This window comes from Sciurus vulgaris (genome assembly GCF_902686455.1).
Source record: "Sciurus vulgaris genome assembly, chromosome: 12".
NCBI classification, from domain to species: Eukaryota; Metazoa; Chordata; class Mammalia; order Rodentia; family Sciuridae; genus Sciurus; species Sciurus vulgaris.
The window spans coordinates 104,563,143-104,585,606 of NC_136473.1; the positions used below are offsets into that span (position 1 = coordinate 104,563,143).

At 42.5% G+C, this 22,464-nt stretch overlaps 1 protein-coding gene across 3 annotated transcripts in view; it reads right to left on the minus strand.

Moving 5' to 3' along the window:
- Positions 1-22,464, minus strand: part of PAPPA2 (pappalysin 2) — a 515,818-nt gene that overhangs the window by 139,601 nt on the left and 353,753 nt on the right. For all 3 annotated transcript variants that reach the window (XM_079106960.1, XM_079106962.1, XM_079106961.1), the window contains 3 exons: positions 21,472-21,617; positions 2,550-2,843; positions 692-884 (listed from right to left, as the gene is read on the minus strand). In XM_079106960.1, coding sequence (XP_078963086.1) covers positions 692-884; positions 2,550-2,843; positions 21,472-21,617 — 633 coding nt within the window. The remainder of the gene's footprint in view (positions 1-691; positions 885-2,549; positions 2,844-21,471; positions 21,618-22,464) is intronic.

Genomic DNA, 22,464 nt, shown 5'->3' on the forward strand with positions numbered 1-22,464 from the left:
TAAAAAATCATTTCCCTGACATTCATTTATACCAGTACACGAAGGAAGAATAAAATCTAGTTCTGGGTCTTACATTTTCCTTCAGTCAGCACGTACGAGGTGCCTATTGTAGCAGGTCAAGAAACAAACAAACTAGAGTCCCGCTCCTGCCCCCAGCCATGGCAGATGCTCGGAGCTGATTGGAAAGTGAAAGACGATAAGAGCTCCATAAGGCAGTGACTCTGGGGGCAGCAGGATGGCACAGGGCTGCAGGAGGCAGAGAGGGCAGTAGATGCCACTGTCAGGTGGGCCCAGATGCAGTCTGTGGCATTTTGTACAGTCCTACTCAGTCATCTGCCACCCCAAAATGGCCCAGAGGAGCATGGCTTCCTCTCACCCCAACACCACTGTGAAAGTAGATCACCACTCCATCCTCACACCACAGAGGCAGGTGCCAAATGCCCTCTCTGTTCTTCCCGTGCATCCCAATCCCATTGGCTGGCCTCTTCAGGCCCCGTCCTGAGGAGTAGGTGCTAGAAGACCAGGCACACGGCTGAGGGGCCAGAATGGAGCAGGCTGGAGGAGGCAGCCCCAGATGGTGAAGCCCAGTACACAGTTGCAGATGGGGCTCCCCCTGCTTCACATTCTTCCCCTCCTACAAAACCCTGCAAAGAAAATGGCACAGCTCACTTCTGCCAAGCGCTTCTCTCACCTGTCATACACAACTCCGCTAATGGGAGGCAGCCAGTGGAGAGTGAGTGACTTGTGGGTCTGCCCAATGACCATGGGCGGGATGGGAATGGGGGTGGGCTTTCTGCTTTCACTCCATTGCTGATAAACAAGGTCCAAATAGCAGTGCATTCGGGCCACTTGGTTAGGGGTGAAGCTGTCCGTGCAGTCATCATCTGTGGGGACAAAAAGGAAAACACAAGAACGAGAGGTTCCAGCCTGCAAGGTACACCAAGGCAGGGATAATTCCTGGCTTCCTAACTGTTCCCGCGCCCACCCAACACCTCACACTTGTTAGGCTCAAAAACCACCGGTTGAAAGAATAAATGCATTCTCTTCTAGAAAATAACTAAGTTGGAAGCGGAAGAGAGAAAGCAGAGACACAGCACCTCCTTGCCTCCAAGCAAGGCCATCACCTGAGGTTGGGCTGGCCCAGGTGAGACTGGCGCCCTGAAGCACAGGCTTGCTGTGAGCGAAGGTTGTTTTCTCAGCAAACCACAAGGTGGCAGTGTTTCAGCAGGGGCCTGAGCACCCGGGTGCATTTAGAGTTACTTTATTGCTCAGTGATACTGGACAAGGTTGGAATACTCAGCGGGGACGCTGGAGGGAAACAAAGCTGAAGTGTCACGGAGGCAGCAGGGATGGGAGAGGTGGCCCAGTCTTACTTTTGGAACCAGCCAATTCTCCCTACTAGGGGTATTTCTCACAGAGTTGCAAAGGGAACTCTTAGTTTCAGGAACTTTTCCATTTAAAACATCTGTCACATACTACCCCATCTGGCTCCTTCGGTGTTTCCCCTGCCCATCCCAACAGTGGAACCACATCGTCCAGTCTCTTGCCTTGGCAAGGGCCTCTGCGTCCTTCCAACAAGGGAAGGCAGAGGTGTCAGTGCTTATAAATTCAATGCACCTGGATTATTCAAAATGCAACTTGATTAGAAACATCCTGGTGGATCACAGGCAGGATTGGTGTGCATCATTCTTCCCTTCAAAGCCATGATAAGGGTCTGATGGTTTATCCTTTTATGGATAGTTCTAGAAATAGGAACCTAGAACTCAAAAAAATTATCCTTCTTTCACCATGGAGTATGTCATCAAATCAAATTAGTCCTTAATTTTAGGGGTAAATTTCAGTCCATTATCAGTGTTACTTTTTGCCAGAAACAAGGAAGGTGTGAGAGACAGGGAAGAAGGATAATCAAGAAGCTAAAATGAGAAAGGACAAAGCCAAACAATACAGTTGTTCCTAGGGCCAAGAAGATGCCATCTTAAAGATGTGATGCAACATTCTGGACCAGGTACACAGGAAGGCAAGCCGAGAGTCCATGCTTGGCCAGGGTTGGAGAAGAGAATCTGATTTTTTTTAAAAGAACAAAGCAAAAGGAATTCTGAGCTTAAATGAACTAAATCGCCGTGTTGGCCAACTATAAAATGGTGCAAAGTGCCAACTTGACCTGGAAACATATTTCATCCATTCTTATTGGATTCTCCTTTGGAGCAAAAACCCAAGAACATGAACAAGAACAAGAATCACTGAGTTCTAGAAGCTGAAGAGATCTCAAGAGGGCTTTTGGCTTTGTTCCATTTTTACTGTCCAAGAAAGAAGTGTGTGTTTCTTTTACTCTCTAGTGGAAGAGAATCCACTCAAAAGACCCCTTCAGTATCTCAGTATTTCATCGAGGATCCTCAACAACACGGAAAAAAAATGAACATCCCATAATAAGTACACTTCAGCTCTCTAACTGCTTGGTCATCTCTCTGCCCCCCACACCTCCACCCTGCCAGTCCCCAGAAGCCCCCAGGTTATAATGGAAAACAAGGGCACCCAGTCTGCTGGGGTACCTGTGTAGCTCATGTAGTTGCTGAACGGAGCCCCTGGGAAGTGGCTGAAGCCGCAGGTGTCATTGGCAGGTTCAGGGTCCTGGCAGAGCTTGCTCTTGGGAGTTGGGGCCGTGTCGGCACAGAGGTCTCCCGTTTCCATGGACGGCACCGTCTCTCTGCAGGGGTCATCGCAGGATTCTCTTTCACTGACCCCTTTGAAAACATGGTAGAGTCCCAGGACATGCCCCACTTCGTGGATCATGATGTTGGTGTGGCCAGGCATGCCATAGTAGGCAGGGTTGAGGACGACACCACCTGCAAAGGAGGGTTTGGAAAGCATCTCTCAGCAGAGAATGAACAGCAGCCCTCCAGTTCTTACCTATGGCTTCTGATCAAATCTCCCGGCTCAGCCTCCAAGGAAACACTTAATAAGTCACCTCCGGTGGTTCCAAGTATCACTCTTCCTGCTTGTCATGAACCAATCAACAAGCATTTCTCTATCCCCTATCTGTGTGAGTGCACTCCTGGAGACCAGGGATATCAGAACAAACCAAACAGCAAGACAGAGGCCAGGATTCCCAGCCCTGGCTGCACATTAAAATCACTTCTAAACATATAAAAAGCTCAAAAACATTACACCAAAAAATCAAATAACCCAATTAATAAGCGGGCAAAGGAATTAAGCAGATACTTCTCAAAAGAAAAAACACAAATGGCCAAGAAATACTTGCAAAAATGTTCATCATTAGCATTAATTGCATGATAGGTTTAATTGCAAATCAAAATGACACGGAGATTTTATCTCCCACCAGTCATCAAGAATATAAATAATAATAGATGCTGGGGAGAATGTGGAGGAAAAGGACCACTTCTACACTGTTGATGGGACTGTAAATTAGTACAACCTCTATGGAAATCAGTACAGAGGCTTCTCAAAAGACTAGGCATGGAACCACCGTATATACTGCTCCTCAGTATTCATCCTGAAGAATTAAAGTCATCTTACTACAGTGATACATGCATCCCCATGTTTACAGCAGCCCAATTTACAATATCCAAACTATGGAACCATCCCGGGTGTCCATCAATGGATGAATGGGGAAAAAATGTAGCATATATACACAATGGAATTTTACTCAGCCAAAGACAAAAATGAAATTATGGCATTTGCAGGAAAATGGATGGAACTAAAGACCATCATGTTTAGTGAAATAAGTCAAACTGATAAGGTCAAGGGTCATATGTTTTCTCTCATATGCTAAAAGCTAAAGAGGAAAAAGGAAAAGAAAGTTGGGGGTGGGTCTCCTACAAGTCAAAGGGAGCTCAGTAGAGGAAAGGCACCAAGGGGTGAGAAGTCAGGAGGGAGAGGGGAAGTGCTGGGGAATGATGTTGGCCAAATTATATAGTTGTATTGTGTACATGTACGAATACGTAACAACAAATCCCACCAAGACGCACATCTACAATTCACTAATAAAAATGTGGAAAATATAAAATAGACTGGAACAAAATAACCTCTGTTAAAAAAAATACAGAGTCTCAATGCTACTCCCAATAAATTAAATCCAAACATCTGGGGATCGCATTCACGCATCAGTATTTGCTCTTAATTTTCGAGGTGGAGGGCCATTGGTGCAGGTGAACACACGTGGGGTTTGGAGGCCAGCAGATCGAGGTCTGCTGCTGGCCCTCTCCAATCCTACTTTGAGGACGTCTAACTGGCCTCCTCAACCCGCTTTGTTGTCTGTAGAGTGGGAGGGATCACACCGCAGATGACAATGGACTCTATAGTCTATTCGCAAGTTAGCTTGTAAGGGGTAAAGAACAAAAAAAAAAAATGTCTTAGGATTTCTAGGGGGAAGACAATGGGGTCTGTAATCAGAATTTCTTTCTTAAGAAGACTTGCTAAGTTAGGCACCCAGGGGATGAGTGACCCACTATTCTCCCTCAGGGGGCAGATTATCTTTCCATATTGTCTGACAAAATATAAGCTATTAAAAACCATGGGTCAGTGGGATAGTCTGAAACTAGGCTCCATATTCCCTTGGGGAAGTTGTCACAAGTCTGGTAAAGAGGAGACATCTCACTCAGCACTGGTCAGTTGATGGGTCTGGTTCTGCCTCAGTGTCATCAGAACATACTAAGAAGTTAGCCCAGTTTGTGGTCTGAGGACGTCTCCAAGTGGGCCTGCTCCTTCCCCCACCATTAGGCAAGACATGTGAAGGGAGAGATTTCAGTAAAGGCAAATCTCCACATGCAACTGGGTTTTAGGTCATCCTCAGAGATCCTGAGTCATGCTGGGGATTCTTTTAAAGCATCTGGCACATTCTAGAAGTTTAGTGAATGACGGTTGCCCATGCTGCTTCTCATTCATTGGCCCTCTTCTCAAGGACCTAACACCAGAGAGACAAAAGCGTGTCTCACTACCAGGAAACTATCCCACATTCAGAATGCTGGGCACGTGCCCCACACTCCCTCTCCAAAGACCTCCAACAGGACACCATGGGAGGTGTTTCAGAGAAGAGTGGTCACGTTTAGGGGGCTTAGATGAAAGACATAAGGTGTCACTGTCACCTTACAGAGAAAACGCTGTCTAAGCGTCTATCTGGTTGCTGAAACCCTAGTCCCTGCCTCCCTCCTCTCGCCCTGGACTTGACTGGTTTTCTTTAGCTCTCCACAGGGTTGAGCCTCATCCCAGACTCTCTTCTTTCCTTACCACCAAGCCCTCCTACATCAATAGTCTCCTGAGAACAGCAGGTCCTCCAAAAGGACAGCCCAGCCTTTCTTCTGGCAAGTCCTATACCAAGAACTATGCCCTGTTGCTGGGCTCTGTGCAATGCCTGGTAGGCAATGGCAGACACAGGTTAGTGCCAAAGGCAGAACATAATCACAGGGTAGTTGGTGGGGGCTCATGGGTGGTTCGTCTGCCTTTCTGGTAACTATGTGGCTGCAAAGGGCAGTTTCTAAATCCAAGTTCTGGTCTCTTCTGGTGTACTCAGACATGTGACAGTGACCAAGCCATGCCCAACATCATCCTGAAATAGTGTTCACCCACCCAATCCCAGAACCAGATGTCGATCACCTTCTGGTTTTATCATGTGTACCAGTTGCAGTGAAAATTCTCATTCTCTGATGTTACCCTTTCCCCCTTTATCTTTCTTCTATAAGGTTATTCTCTCAACATTTCTTTTAGTTTGTGCACCATTGTTATTGTATCAACATAAGGTCAAAGTAATCAGAAAACAGGCCTATCTCCGTAACATCCATGGTACCCAGTATTCCAATAAACCTGGGGAAATGCTGGACTTCTGCTTTCCAATTTACCTGCCCTGCGTGTCTCCATGTCCAGTGACAGGGATGATCATCACCCAAGTGACGCGCGTTCAGTACTGTAACTGCACGGCCGACCTTCACACCCACGCCAGTCACCTGAGGGGACCGTCTTCTGTTTTCCCCAGTTGCCTTTCCAGTGCCTCATCTCCACCCTCCTGCCTCACCGCACTTCTTCCCTGACTCGCTCAAATCTCCTCCCCTCCTTCCCTTTCTCCTCCCACCATCTCTAAGTAAGCTTTGGATACAAAAATAAAATAAAAACAAAACAACAATGACAACAACAAAAACACCAATTCTTCCAGAAATGGGGCTTCAAAAGTCTACCTCCAATTTTTCCAAATTCTGTTCATAATTCCTGGGCTTGGGTGACACTTTCTGAAAACAGTGGCATTGTTGATGAAACACCTTCAAAAAAATGTAATGTGCCACATTTCTCCTGAAAACTTACAACATCTATGAGAAGCTGTATTTCAAAGCTCTGGAAGTTCTGCAGTGATTTTTTTTTAACTCTTTGCTTACCAAACTTATTTAAACATACAACTTGTTTGGGTAGAATATATTTTGACATCTCTGGAATACCAGATTTCATGAAGCATCTCCCAGGAAACACTATCAAAGAAACTCCCATCCATAGTTATTGTTTGCTCGTGCGTCTTACCTCAGAACAAATCTCAAATATTCCCTCATCCTGTGCCTGGACCAGCCTGTCCTTTTGTGGAGAAAGTAATTATAGATGAACAGATAGGAGGCTCCAGAAAGAAGGACTGGACAAAGCATCTGAACTCACAGAGGAGAAATGGCCCAGAGCGTGGTTCCAGGGACACTCAGGGGGAATGGAGGTTGGCTGTTACAACTGTGGGCTTCCTGCTAACTGCAGATGTTTCTGCCTCAACTCCAAGTGAGATATCTCCCAGTCTAAGGATATTCTGCAGTGAGTTTACAGCTGGTTTTCAATAGCCAGGTTGTATACAAGCAGAGTGAGAGGCTGACAAGGTAAGCCCTGGACACTCCTGCAGGCCCCTCCAGACCCAGGACAAAAGGCAGATGCTCCTCTGTGCACTCTAAATGTTCATTCACCAAACAGGATACTCGGGAGTTAATCAGACAGGACATAAATTTCAATAAAATCAAGCACTTTAACATGCTTGCAATAGCTATAATTTTTAATTCAGAGCTATGGAGTCTCTGCTAAAAAGTCATCAGTGTGGCACATAGAGTAATGGGCTCACAGTGGTATGTGTGTTATATAGAATAGTGCACAAAATTTAGAAATGTACAACATATTGTTTTAAGTTAGGGATAAGTGCTGTGCACACCATGTATGTTGACAAAAATGCAAAGGCCCCAGCCTCTCACAGCCCTCTACCTGCTAGTGCACAGGGTCATGAGTCCCCAGGCTCCAGCTAAAGGCACTGGCGTGTGGTCCTGCCCCGGATGACCTTTACGGCCTTGGTCCTGTGCTGTGGGACAGATCAAGGTCTCCTCAGCTAACTCATCCCAAGAGCTAACTTTGTGAGCCAAGAGTGGGACTTTGCGAGACCATCATGAATACCACGTGAAGAAGTTTGCTTTCGTGGACTGTCAGCCGTCTCAGCCTTAAGGTCTGTGTCCCCAACTCCCATCCCTCAGCAGCAGAGGGCTGTGGAAGCGGGGAAGGGGCTGTCGCAATTCTCCCTGAGGTCTGCTGCAGATCTCCAGTGGCCCCACTTCACCACCCATGAATCCCCGATCCCCCTTGCCTGAGAGTAGGGATCCCAGACAATGTCAGCCACCCCTTCTGCCAACTAAAACCACACTTGTGAAATTATTAATCATTCCCTCTACACACATACACACACACACACACACACACACACACACACACACACCCCCATGTAGGGAAGAGGGAAGATATTTATTTCAAGATTTGGTTTAGAAAAGTTCTTTCATGTTTTAATAAAATTTCATGTTTAATAAAAATTACACACACACACGTGTGTGTGTGCGTCCATGCCAAAAGCGGAGTGAAGCATAAAGACTTATTGCCTAAAATTTAAAAAGAGGAATGAAAGAACTTCTTTTCTTAATTAAGAAGAAGAAAGATTTAATAATAAATAAAAATGGAATTCCTAGAATACATCCTCGTCCTGTCCTCCCCACCATCTGGGTCCATGGGGAGGGTCTGCATGCCCACTCTTTCAGGGAAAAGTGCAATCCTTTCCTGGAAGCAGTCCTGGGGGGTGGGGAGATGGAACAGTGGGACGTGCCTCTGGCAAGCACCATTTGATATCAGTGTTCACGCAGACCAGTGTCCCCTCTGAGGCCGACACCTGCAGCCCACACTTTCTACACATTCAAAACCAGCTGCAAGGCCAGCCTCAGGGGTGACCCGGCCTTTACATCACTGTGTGGAGGCTCTTTCACAAGATGACTTTTGGAGTGACCAGGGCCCCTTCTTTCCTCGTAGACATCAGTGGAAATGTATTGATCCTTGTCTTTGGCAGCATTCCTTAAAGCTCTCAAGGCTATTTCCTGATCTATTCAATGGTGATAACAAGAGTTCTGCCTCACAGGGCTGTTGTGAAGATTAAAGTAGTAATGTTAGGAAATGAGCATTTGGCTGCAAAGTGACATAAAACATATATTAGACATCTGTCAACATGACTGCAAGTCCCCGATGCAGCCTGGTAGGAAGTGCTCATTTGCTCCACGCCTGGTGCCCCACCTAAACCACCTTCATTCACCAGGAGAACGGGAGCAGGCCCGGCTGCAGGCAGGACAGACCTCTCAAGATGAGGGCAGTTGTTTCCAGGTAGGTTGGGCAAACGCCTCACAAAAGCTCTGGTTTGCCCCTACGCTGCTCACACCTTGCTTCCAGGTTGCTCTGATCCTACATGCATGAGCACCCAGAAGACAGGCAAGCCTTGGTCAGTTCCCCTCCCTTCAGACATCACAACCGTGTTCAAACTGGTCCCTCACAGCCTGAAACGAACGACTTGGGGACGAAGCACAAGCTTAAGAATCTGGGTCTGGTGGGGAAATTCTTCACAGGTCTTCAGGGAGGTCGATTTACACAAGATGTCCTTGTTCCATATTACCAATAATTTTTCCTTCTCACGTGTTTAGTTTGGGAGAATATAATTACCATTTCTTATACTCCAAACCACTGTTCTTTTTGTCCTGGAGGATAAAACAAAACCACAGGTGAGGGGTACGTTGTGGTGGTAGAATAGGGGGACAGAGTGGGGCTGGGACCCCCTCCTTTAACTGAACAGTTGTATTGTGCTCCTGGCCCTCACCTGCTACACTGAAACAGGAAGTAGAAAGGTATGCCACTACCTATTTCAAATAGACGCTGGTTCCTTGGTCTTCACTTCACCCCAAATAGGTTCTTACTCTGTTCCCAATAATGGAGGTCAATAGCAGAATAAGAACCCCAAACAGCAGAGGAACTTGAACTCATTGCACTGTTGTACTGTTGAATAAGTGGCCCAGCTCTAGAGAATGACTGACATGAGACCAAGCAGAAGGTTGACAGACCTGCCAGAGATTCCCTGAAGGCAAGGAACCAAGGGCCCTGTGGTCTTGGCATGTAGAAGCCATCACCACTGGTAGGTACAGCAAAAGAGGCTCCATTGACCTGGAGTAAATTTCTGATACTCAGCAACATGGGCGGCTCAACATAGAAGACATAAATGACAGAAGAATAAAGTTATGTGTCTTACATGCCCAAATGTGTGCACTGGGACTTGAACTCAATGCAGACCAATAGCATCAAACTGCACGTGCACACAGAATGAATGCAGCTCCCTGGATCTAGCCACTGGTGGCCACATGTGGCACAGCTGTTCTGTAATGGGCTGGCAGGGGAAATACAAACGTGCTGTCCCAGAAGGTCTTTCAGCTTTAATTATGAGGGACAAGCTAAGACAATAATGCCGAGCTGCCGCGGTCTAGGGGGTGGTGCAGAGGGAGAACGGAAGGAACAGTTGCTGAGTAAAGGCGGAGGTCGTAGCAGCAGACGGCCACGCTTCCAAGGGGATGCTAGGTTTCCAAGCTATGACTGGCGTTTCCAGCTTTAACACAAGAACACCAGTGGCTAGTGAGAACGCTGACTCCCAAAGTCACTCCTATGAAAAAATCAATTAAAAAATGAAAAGCCTTCAGGCAATCTGAGAAAAGGAGACTGGTTGAAATGACTTTAAAATGGTTCTATAAAACTTTTAGGGTCAAATGTTATATGCCCATAAAACAGGGAGAGGAGGACAGGCCTGCAGGTGTCTACATGATCACTTCCAGTTACTGGTGAACATGCACTCCCCAAACAGGCTCTCCACAGAGAAGGGACCTCTGTGTCCTGGGACCTGAAGGAGCACTCTGGGGCAGGACAAGGAAAGAAAATGGCCTAGGTGAATACATAGACAAAGGGAGAAAAGGAAATGGAAAAGACAAAACAGAAGAATGCCACAGGAGCTAGAAAAAGGAGCAAATGTTTAACAGAACCAGCCCAGGAACTGTGTATCCCTAAGCCTCGGTGTATAGCCTCTGGTCTGCTGCATGGAAGGCCACGTTCCATACAACACGGAACCATGACAAGAACGTGCAGATGAAGATTTGCAGAGCCTGGTACTGTTTTGGTCTCCTTGTGACCCACTCACTGACTCCTACCGGAACTGTAAAGCACCCAGGGCTCTCTTAGACCCCTCCAGATCACGGGAGAAAAATAATCTGATCAAGCAGAACTGAAGGTGTTAATACAGAAGCACTGGAGACTTAATATATTACCATTTCCTTACTTTTGCATGGGGGCAATGCTTCAAACACACATACACACACACAACGTCATGACAGAATTTTAGGTACTCCAGAGCATGCATTGGTGAAGCTATTTTCTATAATTCATACACTCATTAAGCATTTACTGAGCATCATTTCTCTGCCAGGCGCTGTTCTAGACCACTAAGGAGTCAAGGACATGTTTTTGAAAAGAAACCTTTCAAATATGCACATACAAAAATGACTATTTACTCTACATACTTGTAAGTGCATGAACCAACCTTTGGGGTACTCCAACTTTGGGGTATGAAGTTCAAATGCTAGGGTTATTTTGTCCAATAATTTTTATACTTCATGTTCTCCAAACCCTAAAGCGTCCAGAGTAACCCAATCTGCTGACCATGACCTTCCAACAATTAAACAGTCTATAATAGAGGCCAGCACAGTAATTCCCAGCAGCAGTCCCTTCTTGCTCATGTCACGCAGTCCACCTCAAGGGAGATCCTCTTCCCGTCACACGTAGATGCTGCGCTGTAGCTCACACACTCCGGATATTCTTTATCTCCAGGAGGAATCACTGAGCTTGAGTGTAGTAAGAAGACTGACGGATGGCAGATGGGATTGGCATGTATTCAGCCCAACCATCCAGTGACGGCTGCGATGGTACATGAGCTCCTTAACATCTTCAGGACCCGTGCCTGCTGGAGAGTGCCCGCCTCTCAGGGTGCCCTCTCCACCAGCTGCTCTCCTCCAGGCCCTGAATCCAAGTCCTTCACAGCCTTCATCCAGACAGTTGCCCACCTCCCCCAAACTGCCCCCCATCACCTGCCCTACCCTTTTCTCAGGTCTAAGGAACCCCCTGCTACTTCTTATGAAGAGCTCTACCACTACAAGCGGTTGGACCTCTAACTCCACATTTATTCCCTCCATAAAAGCGTCAACAGCTCTCCAGAGTATTAAAAGATCTCCGGGTTAGAGGTAGGTGTGGGGCTGAGGGCACCCCGAGGAAGGACCACCACAGACACAACACTGGGGACTTCTACTGTGACTATGGAAGCTAAGAGTCACTGAACCCCCACAACAGGCAAGGCATTCATTCTTCTTCACCTGGTCATTCCCATTCTACATACAAGTGAGCTAGACCCAGAGAGGTAACATGCTCCTAACTCACGTGTTCTCATCTGTTTGAAACCACGGCCCATTCCATCACTCAGGAAAATGTTTTGCCTACAAGTCAAATTACCTGGACTCAATAGAGAGTCCCTTATGCTTAAAGCCCCATGAGCTAGATGTGAGCCTCTCCCAAAGGGTGCTGGGCCCCAGGCACACTGGGGCTACTGCTTGTGATCCCATGGGGTCCTGGACATTCTGTGGCAGCACAGACATTTCCTGGAACAACCAGGAAGATTTGGCCCAGAGCACTTGAGGTGTCTAACATCTCTGTCAAAATGACAGACACGCTCTCTAACCTGCCCAGAATGCCTCCCACTTCATCTCTGCACTGGTTGATGGATGAGCCACGGAGGCCCTCTCAAAACCCTCTCTCCTTAGTTTCTGGCACATTCTTGAGTCCTACTGTCTTCCCACTTCTGTAGAAGCCTCTTCTCAGTCAGATTTGTAGATACCCCAAACTCAGAACATCCCAAACCAAACTGGCTCCCTGTTTGCTCCTCCTTCCCTACACATCTACCATGGCACTACCGTCCACTCCAACAGAGCTCCTCTTTTCCCATCTACTTACTTATGTGAACAAAATTTCTCTGTACTTTGAAGAATAGAGGGAAAACCCAGTGGTATAATTGATGCTAACTGCTGTCTCATTAGAGCAATTATTACTGTCTATCCACAGACAAGAGAAATAATTCCGTGTGTGGGAAGCCACACTCACCTCATTAAACTGCACATTTTCCATGTATTTTGTTGTTGTTAACTAGTGATTTAGCAACCATTTGAAATGTTTTTTTTTCCCCAACTGTAGAAATTAATCATTTTAAATAATTATTCAACTGAGCAGAAATTTTCAGTATAACTTATATAAGATGTCCCTATTGGGGAAAATGGGTAAAGGTCCTTCAGAATATCTTTGTACCATTTCTTACAACTGCTGAATACACAATTACATCAAAAAATTAAAAGTCTGGTTTGAAAAAGTTGTAATCACCAAAGAGTTGTTTTATTCAAAATGTTTTTAGGCTGAGAAATAGGTGACAAACTAAAGACACTGAAAAGAATATAGTAAGGTTACCTTAGTAAAAAAAAAAAAAAATTACAGGAGAATCATAACAAAAACATAAATTCCCAAAGAGAAAACAGGAAAAATAAATAATTCCCCAGTTACTAAAAAACAAAAGTGCATGGCCATCAATATTTTAAAGTGACAGTGATAAATCAGTAAAGTTCTGGGGACATAGAAAAGTGAATGTAAGATTTATTTTAAAATGTCAGTAGTTTAAAACAAGATAATAGCAGCTGCCAACCATGCCATCACCTTCCTCTCACTCTGAAGCCCTCACTCTGTCACCGCTCGGTCCCGCAGGTCCTTCCCTTCTCTTCTCAAGCCTCAGCCCTCGGGACACCCCTTACTGATGCTGCCAGTGCACTCAGGCACACTTCCACCATGCCCCTACCTGGCCTCTCTGTAGCACCGGCACACAGTATGTTCAGTGTGTCTCTCTCATCTGTCTCCCACTCACGCTGCACGTCCCTCAGGGGTGAATCCCTTCCATTATTCTGTCTCTGCATCTCCACGTAACACATTCTGCACTTGTTCTTTGAGCGAATAAATGATTGAATGAATGGTGAATGTGTTCTCATGAGCTTGGTATCAGTGGTTTAAAAAGGGCCTGTTCACTACTAATTCACATCTCAGTCCTTGATATATCTTCAGTTCTGGTGCTGCTTACCATGGCTAAAGATGCTCAAACCACTGAACGTGAGAGGTTCATTCACTGATCCATGAATTTTAAAAAATCTTCCCTGCGTTTGTACAGAAATAAAAGTACAAAATCTGCTAAAAGGTAGAAATGATGTTGGTGGCAAAGCAAGACAACCAGGCAACAGATACTTCTGTTACTACAGAATGACTTAAGTCAATGGTAGTTGGAATTAGATTTGATTTCCACTTTTGGGCTGGCATGCTGATCTGCAGGTCACTCAGCTGATCCTCAAAATTCAGGGATTTGCATGTTGACACAAACAGATGCCACTATCTTGAGTCTTGTAAAGGCTCCATTTTAAATGTTCTGAATGTCTTTGCTAACATGTTATCACAGCTGTCTGTACTACTTTATACCTGATTTGGGTCAATACAGCTCCTTTATTCAATCACAGTTATGATTGAGCATGAAGAAATAAATAAGAGCCTGAGCAATTTCATACTGACTCAGATCTGCGAGCCACTCAGTCTGCTATTTTACTTCTGAAAAGAAACATGAAGAACTGAGTTGCAGGGAGCACTTTTATCCCTCGAAAGTTTAAGAAAAAGATACAAATTCTTTCAGCCTCTGATGCAGTTCATTATGATCCATGACTCAAGAGATCAGGTAAAAATCACTAGAAGCCATGTGTTTGCAATACCTTCTCACTTGTTCACCTACCCTTTCAGTCAGTGAGATTCTCAGAGCGCCTGCTGAATGCAAAGGGCTCTGCTTACCATAGAGGTCAATTCCATCACTTTCTACACACACACGGTGTGTGTGTGTGTGTGTGTGTGTGTGTGTGTGTGTGTGAAATTCTCTGCAGTTTTATACATTTGTGTGATCACTACTATAGTCAAGGCACAGAACTAATCCGTCACTGAGCTCTCTCCAGTTGTCCTTCATAGTTGCTCTCCTGCATTCTTATTCCTTGGCCATCCCTGCTCCATTCCTACCCACTGACAACGCCTCACTTTTTCTCCACCTCTTAGATTTTGTCATTTTGAGAACACTCCATAAGTGAAATTATACAGCATGTAACTTTTGAGACTGGCTTTTGTTTTTCTCACTCAGCATAATGCCCATTCTGTCCAAGCTGCCACTTTTATTAATACTTTGTTTTTACTGCCAAGCAATATTCCACTGTAGGGATGTGCTGTGGTTTGTCTAGCAGTCAGTACCAAAGGACATACTGTGTCATTTCCAGTTTGGGGCTATTATACATAAAGCTGCTGTGAAGATTCAAGTATAGGTGTTGAGTAGGCCTGTATTTTCATGTCTCAGGGACTGATGACCATGAGTCCAATTACTGGCTCACATAGTAAGGGGTTCACAAGAAATTTCCAACATATTCAGCGTGGCTGTGGCACATCACTTTCCCGTAAGAATCCCAGTTTTCCTACATCCCCACCAGCATTTAGTATTGTGATTGATATTTTCTTTTACTTCTACAGGTAAGTGTATAGTGATACTCATGGTGTTTTTAATGAGCATTTCTCTGATGGTGGTTATTTTCACCTATATGTTCTTTTTGGTAAAATGCTGTCCATGTCTTTGTCCATTTTCTACTTTGTTTTATTGTTGAGCTTTACCAGATATAGGTGCTTTACAAATATTTCCTCCACATCTGTTGTTTCTTGGTGCATCTTAATAGAGACCTCGGAGAAAAAGGTTTGAAAAAGTCCAATTGATCAGTTTTTATTTTTCTGAACCTTGCTTTTGGTATCCTGCAGACACTCTCCACTTAGCCCTATCCTCAAGTTTTTCTCCTGTATTCTTCTGAAAGTTCTGTAGTTATACTTTTCACAATTTAAATTTATGATCTACTTTGAGTTAATTTCTGTGTGAGCACTGAAGTTCAGATTGAGGTCCACCTCTTTTACCTGTGGATGTCCACTTGCTGACACTAAGTGTTGCCTGGTAATGTCTGTAGTAAATGTGAAGATGTTACCCCCTCCACTCCCCTGAGTGGTAATATATTCCTCTGGAGTCATGTTTCTTTTTTCCTTGATGAGTAAGTCTTTCTAGGAATTTACCAATCCTTTTCCCCCGAAAGGCTTTTTGCTCTGTTATTTTTTTTTTTCTAATGAAAGTTTATTTTCTGTTTATTTATTTCTTCTCTTGTTTTTATTACTTCCTTCTGTCCTCATTCTTTGAGTTCAATATTTACTCTTTGTTGGTTTCGGTAGATAGATAATTAGATCAGACTTTCTTCTTTTCTAATATACAAAGCTATAAATTTCCCCATACAAGTTTTCTTGTATGTATAAGTTTTGATATGCCATATTGTCATAATCATTTTGTTTAAAATATTTTCCTTTTTCCATTATAGTTTGCTCCTTGAGCCGTTGGATAATTAGAAGTATACAGCTTAATTTCCAAAGACTTAGCATTTCCTTGTTTTTATTATCTTTTCTATAATTGATTTTTTTTTTTTTTTTTTTTTTTTTTGGTTTATTTCCACTAAGAGGAGAGAACAAAGTTTTGTGGTCTCAATCCTCTAAAATTTACTTTTTAGTACAGAATACCTTTAGTAAATTTTCCATGGTACATGTTTTAGTCAGCTTTTTGTCACTGTGACCAAAATACCTGATAAGAACAATTTAGAGAAGGAAGTTTATTTTGACTCATGGTCTAAGAGGTTCAGGCCACAGTCAGCTGATTCCAGAGCTCTGGGTCTAAGGTGAAGTAGGACATCATGGCAGAAGGGCATGGTGGAGGAAAGCTGTTTAGTTTATGACATCCAGGAAGAAGAAAGAGAGCTTGAGTGCAAGGAGACAGGGATAATATAATCCCCAAGGACGTACTCCCAGTGACTTCCTTCCCCCAGCCATGCCCTATCTGCCTACGGTTACCACCCACTAATTCATTCAAACTATTGATCCATCAAGTGGATTAATCCAGTGATTAATCCAGCTCTCACAAACTGATCTTCTTACCTCTAAACATCCTTTCATTGTCTCACGCATGAGTTTTGGGGGAATGCCTTGTATTCAAACCATATTAGCACAAGAAAAGAATGTGTATTCTGTTCTGTGTAAATACACTGGTCTAAGTTTGTTAACTGGGTCAAGTTTTTTAATCATGTTTTTCAGATATCAATATCTCTACTGAATGCTAATTTATTCTATTGTTTTCTGAAAAAATTATTTCAAACAACCAAGTATGATCATGTTTTTTTTAATTTTTATTGTCTTATAATAGTTTTATCAAATGTTTTATGTAATTCAGAGCATTGTTATTGGCTTTACTCAAATTTGCCATGTAACATTTTCTAACTGTATTTATCTTTTATAATAAAATTAGTCTTATTCATTTCTGATGATCCTAAGCTTAAAGTTTACTTTATCTTATGTTAGAAAGTTACATTTTCTTTTTTTGGATTACTATTTGAATGTATACACTTCTGTCCTTTTACTTTCAACTCTCCTGGTTCTTATATTTAAGGTGTGTCTTACAAATACCACATGTCTGGAGTTTGTTTTCAGTTGGACAATTTTTGGCTCTGAATTGGTGTGTTTAGGCCATTTACATTTAATGTAATTACCAACAGGTTTGGATCAATGTCTTATAATTTTTTTCTATTACATGATATTTATTACCATTTTTTTATCCTTTATTATCTTATCTGGATTATCTTCTGCTTTTTTTAGTTAACTAGTTAGAGATAATTCAATTAGTCCTCAATAGATCTCGAGAGATGTCAACTTAATTTTTAACTTATTACTGTCTAAAATTATCTAAAATTAGTAGCTTTTCTAGATACAGGCAAAGAAGGGAATGTGATTTCATGTACTATTTTCCTGTCTTTTGTGATACTGTTGGCATATTTAATTCTGCAATTATTTTAAAGTCAAAGAGGCATTATTGTCATGCTTTTAATATTTTTATACTTTCCAGTGTTATTAATTTCTTTCTACATTTCTGTTTCTAACTTTGGTTATATTCTTTCAGCCTTCACAATTTTCTCCAGTATTTCCATCTACATTGGCATAAATTATCTCAGCTTTTATATGTCAGAAAGTATGTTTAACTTCTTTCTTTTTAAAAGATATTTTGCCAAATATAGAATTTTGTATGAGAAAGCATTTTCTTTAGCATTTTGAAAGCGATATCAGTGTGTTGTTTTATGACTCACATAGTTTTTGTTGAGAAGTCACAGTTCTATCTTATTGTACTTTTTAAGGTAACATCTTTTTCTTTTTCTTTTGGAGATTTTTGTCTTTGTTTTTGGTTTTTAGCTTGTAATGGACCTAGATGCAATTTTCTTTCAGTTGATCTCTTTTGGGGTTTCTAAAACATCTTGAATCTGTAGTTTGACTTCTTTTGTTATTTTGTAAGATGCTTGGCCATTATCTCTTTGAATATTGCTTCTGCCCCAATTTTTTCTCCCCTTTTAGTATTCCAACTTATATTAGAAATATTTTATTAGGTCTCAAATATTGCTCAACCTCTCTTCATTTTTTTCATCACTTTTTCTCTCTGAACTTCAGTTTGTAAACTTTCTAGACTTTTAATTCTTATGTTCATAAACCCATCTACTAATTTCTTGATTTGAGTTACTGGTATTATTTTTTTAAGATTTCAAATTTCCGCTTGATCCATGATTCTAGATCCTAGCTCTCTGAACAAACTCTCCATCTTTTTATCTATTTTTTTCGTGTTAGTTATAATGATCTTAAAGCCTGTGTCAAATAACCCCAACATTTGAATAACCTATGGGTCTGGATCTATGGTTTGACAGTTTATTTTTGTTTTGTTTCTATCATTTGACCCTATCTTTTTGCTAATTGATGGACATTGCACATGAAAACTTGTAGAGGGTCTTTTTCTCCCTCTAGAGAATTTTGTATTTTCCTTTGTTAGGCACTTAGTACATAGGGAGGTGAACCTCCTCCAAACAAGGGTTGAGGACATTTCAAGCTGGTTTGGGGACTTCATGTAATTTGGCTATTTCTGTTTCACTTCCACAGAGGGAAGCCCAATTGCCCCCTCAATAGGGCCTCCGCTCCATCTTCTTTCTCCCTTGTCATGAGACTCCTGTAATCACTGTTTAGATTTTTTATCTCTTAGAAGTTATTTTCTATTTGTTTTCTTGACCCTTGTTCCTAAGAATGTATAGTTTAATAACTAGCAAATGTTGTAAGAAAACATCACAACAGGAAATCGGGCTCACTTTCTGTGCTTTGTGTGTGTGCTTTCTGTTTCCGGGATCTTTGGCCTAGACTCGAATTTCTGTCTACCCATTGGTGAGACTGAAGCAAGCTGTCTGCTCTCTGATCGGCTTCTATTCCATTCACTGGAAATTTGACAACTTTCCTAAATTGTATACAGGGATTGCTTCAGTGTGTTTTTCTTCTCTCTGGGATTAGATCCCTCAAGTCCTTGTGCCTTGGCCACTGTCTGATGCCTTCAAATAGCTAAGTTTTAAATGGTTCATCTAATTGTTTAACATCAAATGAATCTTGCCAATGCCCCAGTTCTCATAAAGTGAGGAAACATTTAGGGATCTGCTTCAGCCCAGTGATTCTTATTAGTCAATACTCTCTCCATGATGGGTAGGAAGATCACTTTTTAAGGTTTTAGATTCAGTTCTCAATGATATTCCTAGGCATAGGGAAACTCCTTCTGAGTAACCCTTGCTGTCAGGACCCCTTACAAGTGCACCAAGAAGGTTACCTTTGCTGATTTTGGAGGTGCTGCCTTTCAGTGTGATATGTACCCTCTGTAACTGTTGCCTTTAATGAGGATAATTCAAGTCATGCAAACTAACTCTTCAATGGATTATTTGACTCTGACCTTCTAGTCCACTCATTGCCACCATGAAGACTAGAATAGTTCACATTGGCTTTCACCTGGAGCATAGGGTCCTCTCCAGTTTACCTGATCATCTTGGAAATGTGTGATAGAAACTTACAGCCCTTCTCTGTCAGCCCCATCATAATTCTTCAGATTTCTTTTTCTAAAACTATCAGTAATATAGTGCTGCCCATGACCTACAAGTCATTTTTGATTGTGTCTATGCCCCAGTCAACCCTCTTTCTTGGGTTATCCTCTTGTAATAACTGCAAATGAACCTGAATACATGCTTTGGTTTGTACTGGACGAAATATCAGGTCCTTAATTACAGTACCTGAAAATAGGTCATCAACACAAATAATACTCTTGCCTGTGTGGCCTCAGATCACCAATAACATCATAAACTTTTGATATTTCATGTACTGAGAGCTAAAAATATGAAAACTCAGTGATGAAAGGACTGGAATAGAACCTTAAAACTGTTTCAGACACCATAGAGCCAATAAAGCCCAGCCACACATGTTAATGAAGCATTTAATTTAGACCCATATATATTTAATTTTATTATCTCTTCTGTTATGGTTTGGATGTGATGCATCCCCCAAAAGCTCATGTGTGAGACAAGGTAAGACAGTTCAGAGAAGAAATGATTGGGTTTTAAGAGTCTTAACCCAATCAGTGAATGAATCCCCTGATAGGGATTAACTGAGAAGTAACTGAAGCGGTAGGGCATGACTGGAGGAGGTGGGCATTGGGGGTGTGGCTTTGGGTATATATTTGTATCTGGCAAGTAGAGTCTCTCTCTACTTCCTGATCACCACAATGTGAGCTGCTTCCTTCTGCCACACTCTTTCACCATGATGTTCTGCCTCACCTTGAGCCCTGAGGAATGGAGCCAGCCTTCTATGGACTAAGACCTCTGAAACCATGAGTCCTCAAATAAACTTTTCTTCTTCTATAGTTGTTCTGGTTGGTGCTTAGTCACAGCAGCAAAAAAGTTAACTAAAACACCTTCCATTGCCTGAGATGTATATCTCGTGTGTGTGTGTGTGTGTGTGTGTGTGTGTGTGTGTGCGCGTGCATGTACGTGCGTGTGTGTGTGTGTGTGTGTGTATTTCTTGATCTCAACCTGATTCACTTCATGGTTTTTCATGTTCTGCTTCCTTTTTGAACAGAAACAATATATATGTTTTTTATCTATAGCTAACTGACTATTCATCTTTCTCTTTTCCCGTTGACAACATAAGCTATCTTTGAACACTTGCTCAGGTTTCTTTATTAACTCACGATGTCCTACACTCCACTTCTCAATGACTCTATTATACCTGGTATGAGATGGAGCATGATCTGATCTTCCTTTAATTTATTATTCTCTGCTTCATATTTTATTACCAAGAAGAGTAGATTTACATGACCTCTTTTAAGTCACTTATAAAATGGTTTCCAAACTCTAACCACTCTCTTTGAAATATTGAAATATTACTCCCAGTTATGATAATTCATTTTTGAAACAAATTTTGGTATAATTATATCTAAGATTCATTGAAAATGCATACAACTTATGTTTGCTAATTGCTCTTTCTTTCACATAATTATTAAACCAATTTAATGACCCTTAATGGTTGGTATGATTCTATTTATAATAAAAGGGATTAGCTTTCCTAAGTATTCAGTAGTTGTACTCACTGCCTGTTCTTCCTAGGTGAGGTGGCATGCCCCACCTGCTAGAATTTCCCAGTTTCTCCTTGAGAGCCCAGTTCATGCAAGAAGCCCACGAGTTTCTGGAACAGTGATCATTGTAAACCAGGTTTCATCATGTAGTTGCCATCTGGTTAGCTTCCCTCTTGGGGCTCTCTAAGACTTAAAATGAGTCTTATTTCATGCCAGCAATTTATTTGCATCTAAATTATAGGTTTGGTCTAGAATATCTTGGGTGTTTGCCACTGTTTGCTCTAATACCTCTTATTGGCCTACATTGAGATATTTTGATAGAGTCTCCCAAAATCCATCCTCAACCAAAACAGTTAATTCATTGAGTAAATTTATTTTGTCATTCCTTCTTCTTTCCCCAAATTCACTTTCACAAATTTTCTTCAGACCTCCTTGTTTTTTCTGCCATATTTGGCCTTTGTTGCACTTACCCAGGTGACTGACAGCGTCCTTGTCCCAAGGCCAGGTGGCAGCACCTGCAAGGTCTTCCCGCACTGAGCTGGCAAAGTAGACATTGAGGAAGTGAGTACTGTTGAGCTGCAGGGCCTCCTTCAGCTCCTTCACACTCATGTATGCCCTGGAATGCGTGAACGAGGAAAACAAGTCACACCGCAGCACTGGAACTTAGAGGAAAGCAGGGCCAGATCGAAGCACTCTGATGGAATTCCCAGCCATCATGGTCTTTGGAGGGACACAGAGGCAGAGACCAGGCTATCATGGAGACCAGAAGAAAGGCATAAATACACCCATGGGATATTATTCCAAGATAAATAATATCCTGCCTTTCATAACACTATAATATCCATATGGTACTCAGTATTTGACATCACTCTCAATTCTCCACTTATACCCCAATTATTTCTTCAAGACAAATACAGTGATATTACTAAGTCTTTGCCCTGAGAATTATCCCCAGGCCACGGAGAAAAGGCACTTCCAACTCTCGGTCTCTGCTTCTTTTCATCACACCGCACACGTGTTACGACACGAAGCCCAGCAAAGTCTCTGTTTGAACACATGCTTACTATAGGCATTATATTTTTTAAAAGGAAAAGGGAAAATAGTGTCTAGAAAAGAAATTAAGAGTGGTAAAAATGAGAAGATTTATAGGTGGAAAGGATATCATAAAGCCCCTACAAATAAGGGTAACTGTATGTACATTTCCCTTTCCCATCCTTTAATCCACAGAGACTCTCACCCTACTCTACTGCCTAGTGATATTTACCGCGTATCTTTATTGGTGGCCTTCAAAGCACTAGGCAATATTATGCACATACTTATGCACAGAATTAAAGATCTATTAAAAACACATGGCTCATGGCCCACAAGAAAGGAAACATGCATTTGGCCTCTTTTAAAAGCTCATATGTAGTCAAAGACCTTCAGCTTCCTGGCACCAATGAAGCATAAAACTTTAGCTTAAG